The 16,180-nt window shown below is 30.7% G+C and overlaps 1 protein-coding gene across 1 annotated transcript in view; it reads left to right on the top strand.

The window, feature by feature from the left end:
* The window catches only part of LOC119677740, a 29,430-nt gene extending 14,140 nt beyond the window's left edge, over nt 1–15,290 (top strand). Inside the window, exons 5-19 of the mRNA XM_038089211.1 lie at nt 390–517; nt 827–931; nt 2,395–2,583; nt 2,779–2,909; nt 2,988–3,098; nt 4,879–4,973; nt 5,059–5,155; nt 5,505–5,597; nt 5,717–5,872; nt 5,943–7,749; nt 12,490–12,594; nt 12,664–12,845; nt 13,015–13,191; nt 13,267–13,589; nt 13,647–15,290. Of these exons, the coding sequence (XP_037945139.1) occupies nt 390–517; nt 827–931; nt 2,395–2,583; nt 2,779–2,909; nt 2,988–3,098; nt 4,879–4,973; nt 5,059–5,155; nt 5,505–5,597; nt 5,717–5,872; nt 5,943–7,749; nt 12,490–12,594; nt 12,664–12,845; nt 13,015–13,191; nt 13,267–13,589; nt 13,647–15,235 (5,288 nt within the window). The 3' untranslated portion in view covers nt 15,236–15,290. The remainder of the gene's footprint in view (nt 1–389; nt 518–826; nt 932–2,394; nt 2,584–2,778; nt 2,910–2,987; nt 3,099–4,878; nt 4,974–5,058; nt 5,156–5,504; nt 5,598–5,716; nt 5,873–5,942; nt 7,750–12,489; nt 12,595–12,663; nt 12,846–13,014; nt 13,192–13,266; nt 13,590–13,646) is intronic.
* Nucleotides 15,291–16,180: the final 890 nt, after the last annotated feature.

Here is a 16,180-nt window from a genome sequence, read left to right as displayed (position 1 = left end):
ATGAATTGAACAAATTTAACCATTTGACTTCCACACGGACTAATCAAAGTGAACAAACAAACATCACACATTCAATATACGTGACTTTTTCGATGAGATTAAATAGGCCTCAAAAACACATTGGCGCTGTGAAGTGGAACTAGTAGTAGCGTTAAGTAGAAACAAAACTGCCTTTTCAATTTTTGGTATGAATTCTATATATTCCACCTCTAAACCAATACCAACTGCGGCACTGTTTTTGTGGCTCCTGATTACATTTACTAACGCGACACACAAACTGTCTCGCTACCCATCTACTCTTCTCCTTGTCACATTCATTTGATTTCATATAAACCTTCTCGTTACCAGTATTCTCGTATTTCTGTTAAATTTTCATTTCTGCTTTACAGATGAAGGTACAAATCAAGAATCAACACAGGAACAAATTTTCGAAAATATAAGAATACATAAAGAAGTAATTCAATCTGTGAAATTACAGCCATGGCCCATGAGAAAGAAACTGAAATTAGTTAGACAGGTAAGTGCATAGGAGTGCGTGGCACACAAGACTTTGAATCAAATTTCGTAACCTGGTGCGGTGTGTGCTTAATTTAAAAAAGACGTAAAGAGCTCAGGTTAAAAGCTGTTAAAAGCTGTTAATGGCATGTAAGCAGCATAACTGACACGTATTAAGGGCATAAACTACTTCAGTTCAATAAGGAAATTCAATGAAATTTTTTTTTCTTCATTTCTTTATTTTATTCGCCATTCTCCATCTTTCGACGCTTCTATGTGAACGCTGTGATTTGGCGCCAAAATGCACGGATATACACATCCATGGTTACAGGCAAAAACATATGTGGCCAGACATGAAGGTGCACTGCAGGAACGCTTCGCCATGTCACGCAGTACAAGAGATTTGTGGGCGAGGTTCAAAATTTTAATGGCAGCGGTAAGTGAATTTTTCCTCTTTCAAACAACACTTAAAATTGCTGCTCACTTGTTTAGATATTTTATTTGATTTTTTTTTTCATCCACTAAATTTCACCATTGACATAAAAATATCAGGTTGGCAGTGCAAAGTGCCATTACAGTTGTGCCATTTTACACAGGATATTGCTTTATTATCGCTCGTGCAATATTTTGTCAATTTATTTTGGAGTATTTTATGCAATTAACGCAAATTAAATTATCTCCAAAATTAATTGCAATTTCACTAAAATTGTTGAAAAATGCAATAAAATTATAGATAGAGGAGATTAAAGAACAATATTGAAAAATTAAACAATATGGAATTAGTCTGACTTAATTGGCTAAGGGTCTTTACAAGAAAATATTTAATATTTTATTTATGTGCAGAAATTTTCATTTTATTTAAAATCTTCTATAATTACTGCGCGAAAGTAAACATGACGGTTTAAAAATATTAAAATTAGCTAATTGTAATGAAGTTAATTACTTATATATAATGTACTGTTTAAAAATAAAAATATTTGGACGATTAGAAACAGAGTTATTGCATCTCAAGTGGCAATATGTTTGTATCAGTTTTAATATAATCATCCAACACATATCTAACATTAAGTATGGTTTTAAAATTGGTAAACTGTTACACAAATTTTGTGGTGATTATTGATTGTCTCATGGCAAAGTTTATGATTGTTATAAGTGGTTTAGAAATGGTAAGTGGAAGAAATAAATTATAAGAAGCCTGTTAACCAACAAAAGTCCCTGATCACTGCGGATTTTAACAAATCTCTGAATGGATTCAACGATCAGTCTAAATTCGTAATGAAATTCATGAAAGTAGAATTTTAAAAAAACCAATTCCTTGTATTTTATTCAAACATTTAGATGTATTGCAACATTATTATAGCCAATATGCAAATTACATTCCCAAATAAAACTCTGGAAAACTACCTATGTATTTGTATTTATAGTGACATTTAGTAGCGTTGCTCTATTGGATCAAAAGTAAACTGTTTTAAATAAAATAATTAGGGGTTTTTGTTGAACATCACTTATGTTTTAAATAGCTGTAGCAATCACATCAAATCGTCGTATAGATCTCTATACCTGAAATAGCAAGAAATATTTGCGATATCTCTTGAACTATAACGAATTCTCTAAATTTCGCTTACGTATTTTAACTAAAAAGATGCATTGACTAGATGAGGTAGTCAAAACCTCATTTCTGGAAAACTTTGTAGGTAACACAAATATCGTACATTTAAATATTGCACTAAAATGTACAGTATCTTACATAAAATTACTAAGATTTTTTAAATATACATATATTTACATATATATATACATATTTTATATTACTGCAGGACTTTATATGTGCAAACTTAAAAATTTCAATTTAAAAATACTTTAAAACTGTAAATATATTTTTTTATTTCACGTTTGTAGCGTTGGCGGCATTGGAAACGAGAAACCGCCAGTTTTCTAACGGTTTTGATACCCTGGGAACTGCGTATCAAGGAAATTGAATCACATTTTGGTTCTGGCGTTGCATCCTATTTCACTTTTCTGCGTTGGCTTATGTGGGTGAACATTATGATTGCCATTCCGCTTATGGCATTCGTCATAGGGCCCGAGGTAAATATATGTTTTTTTTTATTTTTATTTTATGTATTTCCTATATAAGGAACAAAATATTTATACATTTAGATTATTTTATTTACTGCAACATGAGAATGTGTCGACACTTGACTTTTTCAAAATAAAAGCAATAAATATTCATTCTGACATATTGTCATAACAAATATTCATCATATGCTTTGTTTATTTTAGTATTTCGCAACAAAATACAATGAAATCGATCCACGAAAAAAAATGTCAGATCAGGAATTCAAAGTGGCAGGAAATTTTTTGACATTTTGGGAGTTCGGCGGTTACTTGAAATATTCTCCTATGTTTTATGGGTATGTTACATAATAGTTTACCATTAATTGTCAAATAAAATATTAAAATAACAAAAAACTGTTTATTGTTACATGCAGTTACTATTCAAGTTTTTCTGGTGCAAGTTCATTGAGCTATAATCTGCCTTTAGCCTATTTTTTAACAGCTGTTGTCGTTTATATATATAGCTTTGTTGCTACATTGAGAAAGTAAGTAAATCATTTCTGCATCGTTCTATATTTTATTATAAATTACTTCAAATACTTTACTTACGTTAATGCTTTAACGTCAGACATCTCTTAAAGTAAACCATAAAGTTTAATCAATAACGACGTAGTCAAAATATACTGAATTATGTGGACTGATAAAGCGTTATGTATGTCAAGGTATGTTGGAGGAATATGTATCATACTTTTATACTGTATTCCAGGCACGTAACTATTCAAACTGCTAAAACTGCTCAGACTTCGCATTACACTTGAAAGTGGTGTCAAAATTACAACGATTTCTAAGTTGAGTATTTCTTTAGTTGAGTCCGAAGTGTGCACAGTAACGTTGTCGAGCTTAAATGTGCTTGTTAAAACAAAATTACTAAGTAAATACAATTCCAACAGATATATTAAGCAAACAAAATGTTCGTCTAAATCGTCCAATGTCTAACCAGTTGCCGTTTCAGTAATTTTCCAAAAAGTTTTATTATGAAGAGATTTTCTTAGTTCTTAAATTGACCCATTTGGAGTACAATAAAGAACAATCAGGACAATAGTAATAAGAACAAATGAGAGACAAAGCATAAGCATTAAACACATAAAAGTAGGCATAACTTAATCAAAAGCCCTAATTGACATTTTATGTGTTGTTCACTAATTAATTAATGCCCAATGAGATTCTTTGCATGAGCACAAAAAACAAATCAATTTAAGTGGATTTTCAGCAAATAATGTTTGTTGAGTAAAGTGAAAGATTTTAGCTTTTGTGATTAGTAAAAGTACGCTTTTACAAGTCATATGCCATTTAAATTAATATATCATTTTTTTATAGAACTTTCAATAATAATATGAAGTTTTGTTGAAATTTTACAAAAAGTTTAAATAAGAAGTATGTTAAGAATTAGTTAGGAGAGAGATTTATAAATACGGAATCAAATTATCAATTATAATTTTTACTAATAAAAACATAAAAAAAACATGATTAAATCCCAAGATGATGAAGATAAACCGAGTAGATCGTAGGTTGATCTCAAAACTACATTTTTTGTGTAGTATTGATGTACAGTGTTTGCCAAATCACCTAAGTGCAGTTTTGCAATCATTTGATTAAGGACAACGAGAAACTTTCTTTATAAAATTATGACCAAAATTTAAAGGATCTGTTGCAATACAAGCAAACAATGTATCTATGAAAGAGGAATGAGCAATCCTTAAAAAAACAAAGCCGCATAAAGTATAAAATTGATTGAACATAAATGATTGAACATCTCTACATAAGAGGTTAAAAAACATCGATATCACAGCACTAGAGCAAATAATAAGAAATTCTAGTTTGGTTATACAAACTTTCGATAATGTGTACGAGTATTAGTGTTAATGAAAAAATTTGTAAATTTTTTTTAAAAAAACCATACTTAGGTCAGTGAAAACGCAGATTAAAAATATGCGGGAATGTGTATTGCACGATAATGAGTATTGATAAACATAAGATAAACCAATAAAAATTTTGAATAATTTTCAGTCATATTAGTATGTCATAAAAACCTTCAAACATTTGAAAGAAATCTGTTTTGAATCCATTTAAGTAAAAAACCATTTATATACATCAAATTAAGTGGTTTAATGGACATTAAATTCATATATGAGCTAAATGCTCGAATAAATACTTTTGAAGGTATTGAGGGTTTTTCTTTGATTTTTGATAAATTTACATCTTATTCTCCTCTTGTTATTATAGTGATATTATAGTGATTTTACCTAAGTAACTTAATTTTTATAGAATGGCAGAGAATTCAAGAAATTCCAAGCTGTCCTCTAAGGACGATGAATGTACTTTTTCTTGGAAACTATTCACTGGCTGGGATTTTATGATCGGTAAGTAATGTGCAAATCCTACAAAATTATTTCCATTTATTGCGAAAACTTTAATTCATTTCTGTGTGGTTTTTCGTGTGGCCAGGTCACGCTGAAACAGCTCATAATAGAATTGCATCTGTTGTGGTTGGTTTTCGAGAATTTTTGTTGGAGGAAGCGGAAAAGAAGAAGGATAATCGCAAGTAAATAACAAATGTCATTTCTGTTTTGCTAATAAAATGTCATATTCTGAAAATATGTATTAATATATTTGTTTTTGCATAAAACCAACCAAAAATCAAAATTGGAAAAAAGTTTTAAATTTTAAAAATATTGAATATATTAATATTAGTTTCAAATCTTTATAAATCGTAATTACCTATTAAAATAAATAATAAATAATTCAGTAAATAAATTTTATACTAAAACCTTTACTCCAGATAGTCCCAGTCTGTCATCAATGTTGCCAAGATAGTCACTATTGCTGCTATCAATTTCTCTAAGTTTTATTTTAATACAGTCGTTCTTATTACAGCTAACGTTTCGTTTCAGTTGGCGCATTATTTTGCAACGCATTCTAGTGAATATATTAATACTGGGGTTGTTGGCTGCCTCTGGATACACGGTCGTGGCATTGGTTAATAAGTAAATAATTTTTTTTCAAATAATTTACAACAAATAAATTATTTTTGAGTAGCAATATTAATGAGTTTTTGTTTTTCTAATCAAACAAAAATTTAACTAAGTATTTATTTATTCTGTAGTTCGGAGAAGTTAGCTCGTCAGGATAATTGGTTAAGTCGAAATGCAGTAAACGTAACAATGACATTATTGTCCTTCTTTATGCCAATGATATTCGAGGCTTTAGGTTTATTCGAGAACTGGCATCCACGTCAACAATTAAGATTACAATTAGCAAGGTAATTCAATAAATAATAAATAAATTTTGCCGTCAAATATAAAATGATGTATATCTCCTACCGTTTCCAGGATTATGATACTTAACATGCTGAATTTGTATTCCCTTATGTTTTCATTTATCTATAATATCAACAGCAAAGAAAAACCATTACAGGATTTGAAACTTAAAAACGAAAGCGCTACGCATGAACTGGCAGATCTGGAGTTACTGTTGGCTGGATTAGATTCAATTACAACTACAACCTTTAGTCTGGATTACACAACAACTACAACAGAGCTTTTAGATGAGTCTAGCACTAGTACAACCGGTATGTCAGAAAGTGATATTTATAGTACTACCAATGGAAATGGCAGCACAACAGATTTATTTTTGAGTACAACTGCTGCCGCTATTTACAATACAATTAAGCGACTAAAGTGCTACAATATAACTGTAAGATGCTCTGAATTAACGCGAGTCAATAATAATCGAAACTTAACGACTACTCTACTGCTGCTAAATCTGACCACAACTATGATGCCAATGACTACCATCTTAAATACAGATGTGCCAACAGAAGATTCAACAATTCATCAACAGGAGACAATATGGACCACACTGCCACCTACAATGATTATCAACCCTACAATGCTATCTCCTAGTACAATAACGGAAAGTACAATTACACATACAATTTATGGTACAACGAAAGGGCTTACAGAATTTGTACCGACTACAACAGATATGGCCACAGCGACAGCAACAGTCAAAGACGTAACAACTTTTGATTATAAAGATACCACAAGTGTGAGTGATAAAACTTACGTATCGCCCAAATTTGAACAGCAACAATCCACATCAACAACAATCCGATCACCGGGTAATGATAGCTTCTTTGAATATTACGATTATTTTGCTGGAATGCCATTTGAATCTGAAGATGCTGATTATGTGGCGGACAAAAGAAAACAAATAACAACTTCTAAACCAGAAAATGTGTTAAAAACTTACAAAGAGACGAATAAAAAAAAATCAAAACAGTTGCATCGGAAATCAAGAGACTTCCCAACAGCATCTAATATTGAGAATATAAGAAACGAAGTATACCAACAACAGCTACCCAAAACTAAAAACAGTCGTCGCCGCAATGAGCAACTACCATCGGCTACTACAACGGCTACTTATCCAAATTCAGATGAAAAACAGCACACATTTAATACAGAATATTCCAATTTCCCAATAACAACAAGAACTGCAGCAAATGTCGTAACAACTACAATGGAGACAGAAGCAGAAACGGAAAAAATGTCACATCTACTAACCACGTCCGTGAATAATGCTAACGCTAACAGAATTGAAAACGAAGAACTCATATCTATCGAGCCACCAAGTTTATGGCAACCAAATGCAAATCTTAGAAAAATACTTGAGTATTTCACAACCTCCACAACGCCCACAATACCCACTACCTCTGAGACTGCTGCACCCACAACAACCACAACTATAACTGAAAGCACCACTTTGAGAACTGTGGATTATGACACAACTCTACAATTCATAGCAGACGATGATATAATAGAAACCGATAAGCCATATTATATTGATACCAATGACAATTTTTTTGATGACAATTTTGATACTTGCATACGCACAATCTGTGAGGAGATCCCAGTGGAGCAGTACGCGAGCACAACAGAAATAGATGTGACAGTCACTCCATCAGCAATACTAAATACAACTGACATCACTACTCGCGCAAGATCCTTGCAGCAAATATATCAGGAACGCTGGAGGAAAGTCAATTTTCGCATCAAGGAGGTGCGCAAAAATTTAACTAGTATGTGTTGGGAAACCTCATTGGGTCAGGAGTTATCCAAAGTCATAGTTTACGAAACTGTAAGTATAAATTATTGTAAATATACATACGATTTAGTACAATAGTTTAAAAATGTAATAGAATACCACAAAGAAGAATGAAGCTACGTTTAAACAAAATTTATTTAGTTTTCTTTTGAATTAGGCAATTTATGTCAAACTTATTTCTATCAATAGATCACATCTAGGAAAGTAGTTCTTGCACATGTTTTCTCCTTATATTGAATATACTCTGCTTAACAGTTATTTTGACTTTCTATGTATAAGTATAGACTTATAAGCACATTCAATTAATTCAATTATATCAAAAGATAAATTGATCTTTCAACTAATTTTGGTAATTTTTGGTTTTTGTATACCTATACTTTATTTTTCTTTTTTACAACCATAATCTAGTTTTGATTGCATCAAAAATCCCGATACACGCCATAAATAGTAAGCAATGCATGCAGATTACCCACCACAATTAATTTTATATCAATTACGGAATATGTTTCACACGCGCTCTCTCTCTGCCAACACTGTGTTCAACTCAACTTATTTATTTATTTAAAAATATACAATTTATACACAATATACGTCCAAGTTTGTTGTTCTTGTTGTTGTTGAACACCTATCAGTCTCATGGGCGGAACAAATGATAGTAAAGCAAAATAACGTTTTTCAGAACAAAATTATTAACTGTTATTTTTAATCATTTCTAAACAAAACCTCTTCATAAACACATTAATTGTCACAGTAATTGTCAGAGTAGTTGTTTTACAAGTTTTTTACAAGTAAACTAAGATTTTTAGTCAATTTAAAAGAATCGAAAAGAAATTGCAATGAACTTTTTAGCAAGATTTGGTTTTATGATTTTTTTTACTGATTGAAAATATTCCTAATTTTAGTTTTAAATTTTGCTTTATTTAATTTAACACAAATTCTTGATTAGTTTCGTTGGTATTTAACGGTTTAAGAACATGACATTAATGATAAGAATTATACTTTTTGCTTTATCACTATGACATAAAATTCGGAAGCAGGTGTGAAATTATACAGAGTGCAGGAAGTCCCATCCCTAAAACATCGAATTTGTTTTGTGCAGAAGACTTAATACTAGTCACGTAAAATTAGTCACCAATGAAAGATAGGACAAATCTCGAGTGAAAACATTGACGAATGTATAAATAAGTATTGTGATACGAATAATATAATAAACTAACAAACCATTCAATCAGAGAAGCAGCAAGCTAAAGGATATTAAAACGTACCATGCACACCGAGTTGATGGATGTCCTGTAAATGAGTTTAATCTATACTAATCATATAATATATAATATTACAATATTACTACAATACTAATCTGCTATAACTTCTAGTCTCTATGTATAAAATTATTGAACGTTATTTTGATAATTACTTTTCTTTGTAAGTTAAATAAATTCGAAAGTACCAAAACTGAAGATGTAATAAAAAAAAGAAAAACAAAATATTATTTAGAATTCGAACCTTCTTTAATCAGCCAACAACACATGTTCTTGTAGATAAAACAAACTTGAACATCAATTCTGGCTTTGCGGAAACGTTTTCAGCATCTTTAATTGAAAATGATTGTATTACAGTTCCACCACTTAGTCACAATAATATTCGTTATATTTTTGATTCTTTATTATTGTGCAACAACTACTGCAATCGAATGCAGTGAGTTTTATCACAACAATGTATGATAACTAATGCTGGATGACGATAGTTTAGCGAAAAAGATGTTTAAAGTAGCATTTAGAGAGAGAAGACGTAAAGGAAGATCGTGTCTTTGAATATACTAAATTAGAGAATGTATGAACGCAGCAGATACATTTTAAGAAACATGCAGCATTGTGTCGAAACTCAATCACATTATAATTACACATTAGTTTGTCGTAATTTGTTTGTTATTGCTAGCATTTTTATGTATGAATAAATAGATTCTACATAGACCAGTTTTATGCTTGGATGCCACAGCGGTAAATTTAGTTCCTCTTTTTTAATCTTACTCGTTTTTTACACATATAATAGGTATTACGCATTATATATAAACAAGAAAATGAGAGTTTAAAAAAAGTTGAAAATGTGAAGAGAACATTTCAAAATTTTTCTAAACCCAAATATATGAACTCGATACTATCACGTTGTCGTTATCATTTATTCTACTTATCCTTACTTTCTAATTATGTTAATAAAACGTAATAGTTTTTGAGGTGTTTAACCCTGCCATACGATTCTTCAAATGCTAACACCTATTCTAACTCATCCATATTCTGCTTAGTCATCCTCTTCCCACCTTCCGTAGTAAGTTAATTAGTTAACTTTAGTTAATGTGGTCTGTCTTCCAATATAATTAAGTTCCATTCATCAACTGGCATCAACTGTCTTCCAATATAATTAAGTTCCATTCATCAACTGGCATCTTTCTGACGATTTTCTTTTTAAAAGCCAATAATGTTCTAGTTTCAGATTTTGTCAGTTTACGTTCAAGTATGGTAGAACAAGCCTTTTTAGTGCTTTGCAAACAAGATTTTTATATACTCGTATATGTATTTAACAAAGTTTACATCAAATTTAGTTAAATTATACACTTATATTGAAGCATAAATTAGTTATCAATATCAAATTTAAACATGTTTAAATTTTTCCACAGCTAACCACAAAGCAATAAATTTATGTAAAACCAAAATTCATTTGTATGCATAAAAATATTGTTGGCAAAATACTGAAGTACTTAAACAAATATACCAATAAATCCAGATTGCCAAATTAACCAGAAATTTTCACAAAAATTGATATTTATATTCTTTTCAGTTTAGTTCACATTTTGAATTGACGTTTTTCGAATATTTCCGAACACAAAAGATATTTTAAAACACGAATACTCGAATATACAAATGTGTATCAGATTGAAATAGTTCAAGTGCTGTGCTTCACACAACCACAACAACTCTACAGATATGGATTGGTTTTGATTCTCTCTGGATCAACCTTATTTGCATAAGGTTGAATAAAGCTGAACAAGCGTGATGGCAAAATTTATCTTGATAATCTTTTGAGTAGAAAATACAAATCATCTCACAACAATTTCATTTTTTCATTTCATGTGATTTTTTACCGCAAATACACACAAAAAACACCTAATACTCAGGGGAGCCAATTATTTTGTGCACATGCAACGCAGACAGAAGTTAGGAGTTTAGAATATAAGTGTGTGACAACAATATGTTACAGATGAAAGATACAATTAATATGTGTTAAGTGAAGTGTTACATCAATCATTATAGATGGGTAACCAAACTTACATATTTAACACATCAGAAGTTGTTAAAACTTGATAATTTCTTATTCAAAGAAGCTAACTGAAATACTGATGAGTTTTCAATTCATACAAAGGGAAAACTTTTTATTGCATATTGTTTAACTTTTAACATATAATCGCACCCATTCCATACTATATACACTTCGCGTTCCCATAAAATTATACGCCCATTTTTATTCGAACAGACTACAAAGACCAAAAATTAAAATCTTTTTAAAGGTTCAAAACTTTGTGGGTTTCTTTTACTCTAAATCGAAAGTTAATCTCTGTTAAAAATTTAAAATAAGATACAAAAGGGAACATTTTTTTAACTTGTTAGAGAAAAAGAACTTCTGTAAGTGCGAAATACATTTTGCACCCATGTAATCCCTCTTCGTCGACTTAAAAAACGACTCGAAGAACAAGATACCAGAAAACTTTTGACTTTTGTAACAATTTAAAGTTTTAAGGAAAAAGTTTTAACAATGCCTTAAAAAAATAATTTTTTATAGCAATGTTGTTACAAAACTGAAATGTTGAAAATATAAATTCGTTTCCAAATAAATTGACTCACTATTGTTTTACGCTGATGATAAATATTTTGTAGGATTTGTTTAACTTTATGGATGAAAATTCACCTGTCATTGTACTATATCAATCATATCAAAAATGAATGCATTCTCTTAACTTCTATCAACTTCGTTTGTGATGTACAATTCTAACTTAACATAAGGTCTCTGCTTATATGGTGGAAACTAACACCAACCGTTCCAATCTAAGTAACAAAGTGGGCAGTGGTATATATTCTTATGAATTGAGACTTAATGTCAATTAAGACTTAGAAGGTCTTTCAAGCAGAGGTAATGGAAATGCATTATGCACTGTAATGGATATAGGCTCTAGAGCCATACGGTTTTTTATATGAATATCAGAAACAAGTTGCAACAAAATCTCTGATAGACGTTATAGCTGATTTTCTTGCAGTACGTGAATGCAGGACTTTAATGGAGCGGACCAACTCACTAAAGTATATACACAGCACTCCTAAATACTTAGGATTGGCAATGAAAGCCTGTATAGACAAGAATTCTTGTCAGATCAAAGAACTTGGCCAAAATTGAACAAATTTCAACCAGCCAACTGCTTCAACTAAAGCGGAACTAGTTCGGTACTATGGATCAATGCTAACAAGCCACTACTTATTAGAACAAATACAATAAGATTTTTTTAACACTCTAACGAATTTTGTCGGTGTTGTAGATCTACAGATGTGGAGGAAACTTCACGTCTTTTATCAGTTCTCATCATTGGTTAACAGAAAATTTAGAATCTTTCGAGCAATTTATTTGTGTTGGTTGAGCTGTCAACTTTATAAAATCTATAAAAAGATGTTTCAATTTTATTTATTTTTGTTCAAATTTCTCCTAATACAACTGAAAAATTTTTTATTACAGATTATGTCAATAGTTGCACCGTTATGCATCGATTTTTTACGAGCGCTTTTTGTAAGATATGTTAATCCGAAATGGTGCTGGGATATGGAAAAAACCTTTCCACAAGTGTGTACGATTCAACTTTTTTCCATCTAGAATTTTGTTCACTTTTAAAAAATTTACAAATCTTTCCAGTATGGAGACTTTAAAATTGCCGAAAATATTTTAACGTTAATCAACAATCAAGGACAAGTGTGGATGGGTATTTTCTTTTCTCCAGGTCTAGTACTTCTAAACTTGGTTAAACTAATAATAATGATGTATTTCCGGTCTTGGATTGTACTTACATGTAATGTACCACATGAAGTCGTGTTCAAGTAAGCAAGATAACAGTGAAGTTAAACTATTTTATGTAAACAATTTTTATTTAAATGAATATGATTAAGTATGTATATCTTAATACCTTATGATATATATGTTTATATGTTAATGAAATGGAATTTCTACAAGTCATATCTACATGATATTTTAAATATTTTATTATAGAGCATCGAAATCCAACAATTTCTATCTGTCATTACTATTAACAATGTTGTTTTTATGTGTTCTGCCTGTTGGTTATGCAATAGTATGGCTACGCCCTTCATGGCATTGTGGACCTTTTTCAGATTACAATCGCATTTCAGAATTTATAACAAATACCACTAGAAATGCGTTGCCTAAGTAAGTTTGGTAGAATCTCATATATTTTATTTGATATAATCGAGTAATTATAAACTCTTTAATTTTTTCATACAGGCAATTGCATGAACCTTTGGAATATTTAACCTCATCGAGTACAGTTATTCCACTTCTTCTGTTATTGATTCTCATTATATACTACTTAGTTTCTCTAACAGGAGCACTGCGTGAAGCTAACCAGGATTTACGTACGCAACTACAGAAGGAACGTGAAGAGGAACGCAAAAAAATATTCAAGGTACCAGAAACCAAACAAACTGAACCCACGGCAGCTACTTTAACCAATAGGTGGCGGAAAGTTCTTGAAGCTTCTTCACCAATAACACCAACACAGCCGCCAGATTTTAAATCGGAAGAATATAAAAATCAGGCTAGGAAAGGTAAACTCTCAAATATGATTAATAATAAGAAAGTTAATGTTAATAATAATGGTTTAGAACTAATAACGCGCATAATGAAAGAAGCTCTTCGAAAAGGATCAGCCACATCTGATGATGATTCTTTTTTGCGCAATAAGCGAGATGAGGATGATACGGATACCGAGTATAATGAATCACTACCAGATGATGAAAAAACAAAAGGAAAACAATTTGGTCTTTCTAAGCTGCAACAAATACGTCGCACACGGAAACCATCTTTAGTAGATATAGTTCAGATTGCAAAAAGTGAACGGGAACGAGCAGCAGGAAAGGATGTGCATTCAAAAGGACGTTTGAAAATAGAAAAACATGACAAGCGTTCTAAAGATAAACTTTTTAATAAAGAAAACAATACGGAAACCGTTCAACTAAATAATATGGAAGAAAAAGAAAATACTATGAATTCAAAAAAAATTATTTCAATGTCTTCTAGTGATAATGATTTTCAAATTAACTCTAGAATTGTGAATGAGCGTCGCCAAAGCCTTATGCGCAACGAAAACGAAATCGATGATGAGCACTATAATGAAATGAAAAGTAATGAAAAACAGACCCAGAACACAGAGAAAACAAATTTTCAAAATAATGAAGCGAAAAATTCTGTTAATCCAATTCAAAAAGCAGATGAAACGAACTTGAAAATTAAGGAATTTTTAAAATCTTCTCCTAACGATAAAAGTAAATTCGAAATTATAGATGAGAAAAAATCGTTATCTGATCCTATTACAGATTCTCCTATCCAACACAAAGAAACTATACTGCAACATATGCAAAACGGTGCAAAGTCTAAACACAAAAGGCACAAAACCAAAACCACAGCGAGTGTCATTTCCATAGAACCAGAAGTATTTAAATTTGATGAAAAATCTATTGAAAAATCGAATTCATTTGAAAAAGAATTAAAATCAATGGGAATACCTGCTACACCAACGAGTCCAGATATTTCTACAGAGTCACATGTGGCAAAGAATAGTAATGTACCAATATTTATAACACCTAGTAGTCATAAGGACGCTAACAACACTGATCTACTAATTAATCTCTCAAGACAAGGTCGCAAGAAAATAGGTTCACTTTTGGCACTTGTCCGTGAAGCCGTAAACACTAAGAAAGCTGAAGAAGAACAACTACAAGTCAATATCAATTCCAATCATCAAACCACAAACGCTTTTAGCGCAAGTAGCAAAAACAATAATATCAATAATAACACAGCCATTGATATGCCGTTAACTCCTGAAGCATTACTACCACATCAACTACCTACTTATGCGCAAGTTGCTGCATTTAAGCAACCACAAGCTCATGCACCACTGGAGGATGCTGAAGAATTAGATGAACCTACGCCCATTTGCTTTCCTCATCGCACCGTTTCGCAAAGTCATCGCGCAATGACTATACGTCAAGACTCTCAAACTTCAGTTTGGTCAGACAATATACCTACCATTACCATAAGTACAACAGGAAGCGAAGAATGCATTGCGGAACTAAAAGAAGTGCCAACCTCAACTAATGCTACAACTCCTACGAGTCCAAAAATTAACATAATTAAAATTGAAATGGAAGTGGAACAGGAAGAGGATAAAAACGACAAAGATAATAACAAATGATATAATTAAGCAATTCGTTTTTCGTTTTGAAATAAACAAGTTTCTTCTTTCGCTTGTCGTGCATTTCGAAGTTTTTAGTGTTAAAATTTATTAATATAATGCATTTCGGTAGAAAATAAAACAATTATCACATTTCGCACAATGATTTTTTATTTGTCTTATATTCTCGTTTAAGATATTAAAACGATACCTAGACCCCTGGTATCAAATATTTTAGAAAACTCGTTTCGTTAATTTGGTAAAATACAAAATAACACATCAAAATATAAATACCTTATTCTTTAAAATGCATTAGTTTTTTTGTTCATCCATAGTCATTAATAGTCAATAATATAAATTAAATTAACAAATTAAAAAAAAAAATTTAATTAGTTTAAATTTAATTTAAATATTTTAAAATTTTAATTACAAATTAACACTTAAACAATTTTTTGGACATATATAACTGAACTAATAAAACAGAAACAAAATGTTGATATTCCGCCAAAAATAAAAATAATAATAAAAATGTTCTCTTTTGTCTCTTCATATTTCTTAATAAATATAAACAAAGAGCTGACTTTTATTTTCTTTTATCTCTTATTTTTAATCAATCCATATCCAGTATTTTTAATCATTATCCAGTAAGTTGGAGTAAAATATACTAAAATTATCCGTGTCTCTCTTGTAGTTTACCATCTGTTCATTATTTAATATGATGTGAATAACTTCACTCATAAATCTTTTTTGATAATTATTTTCAATTTCCAGAATTGTTACTTCATCAAAGTTGAAATTATGTTCCTTCGAATGAGACCGTTCGGTAAGAACTGTTTTTTTCCAATCACCTTTTCGTTTACATGTACTTTTGTGCTCACTAACTCTTTTTCCCAATCTTTGTTTTGTTGTTCCTATATAAGCTCTATTACAATCATTGCAATTGATCTTATATATAAGATTAGATAA

Source organism: Teleopsis dalmanni, chromosome 1 (genome assembly GCF_002237135.1).
Source record: "Teleopsis dalmanni isolate 2A chromosome 1, ASM223713v2, whole genome shotgun sequence".
Classification (NCBI taxonomy): domain Eukaryota; kingdom Metazoa; phylum Arthropoda; class Insecta; order Diptera; family Diopsidae; genus Teleopsis; species Teleopsis dalmanni.
The sequence above is the reverse complement of the archived record's forward strand: the minus strand, read 5'-3'. Positions and strand labels throughout refer to the sequence as shown.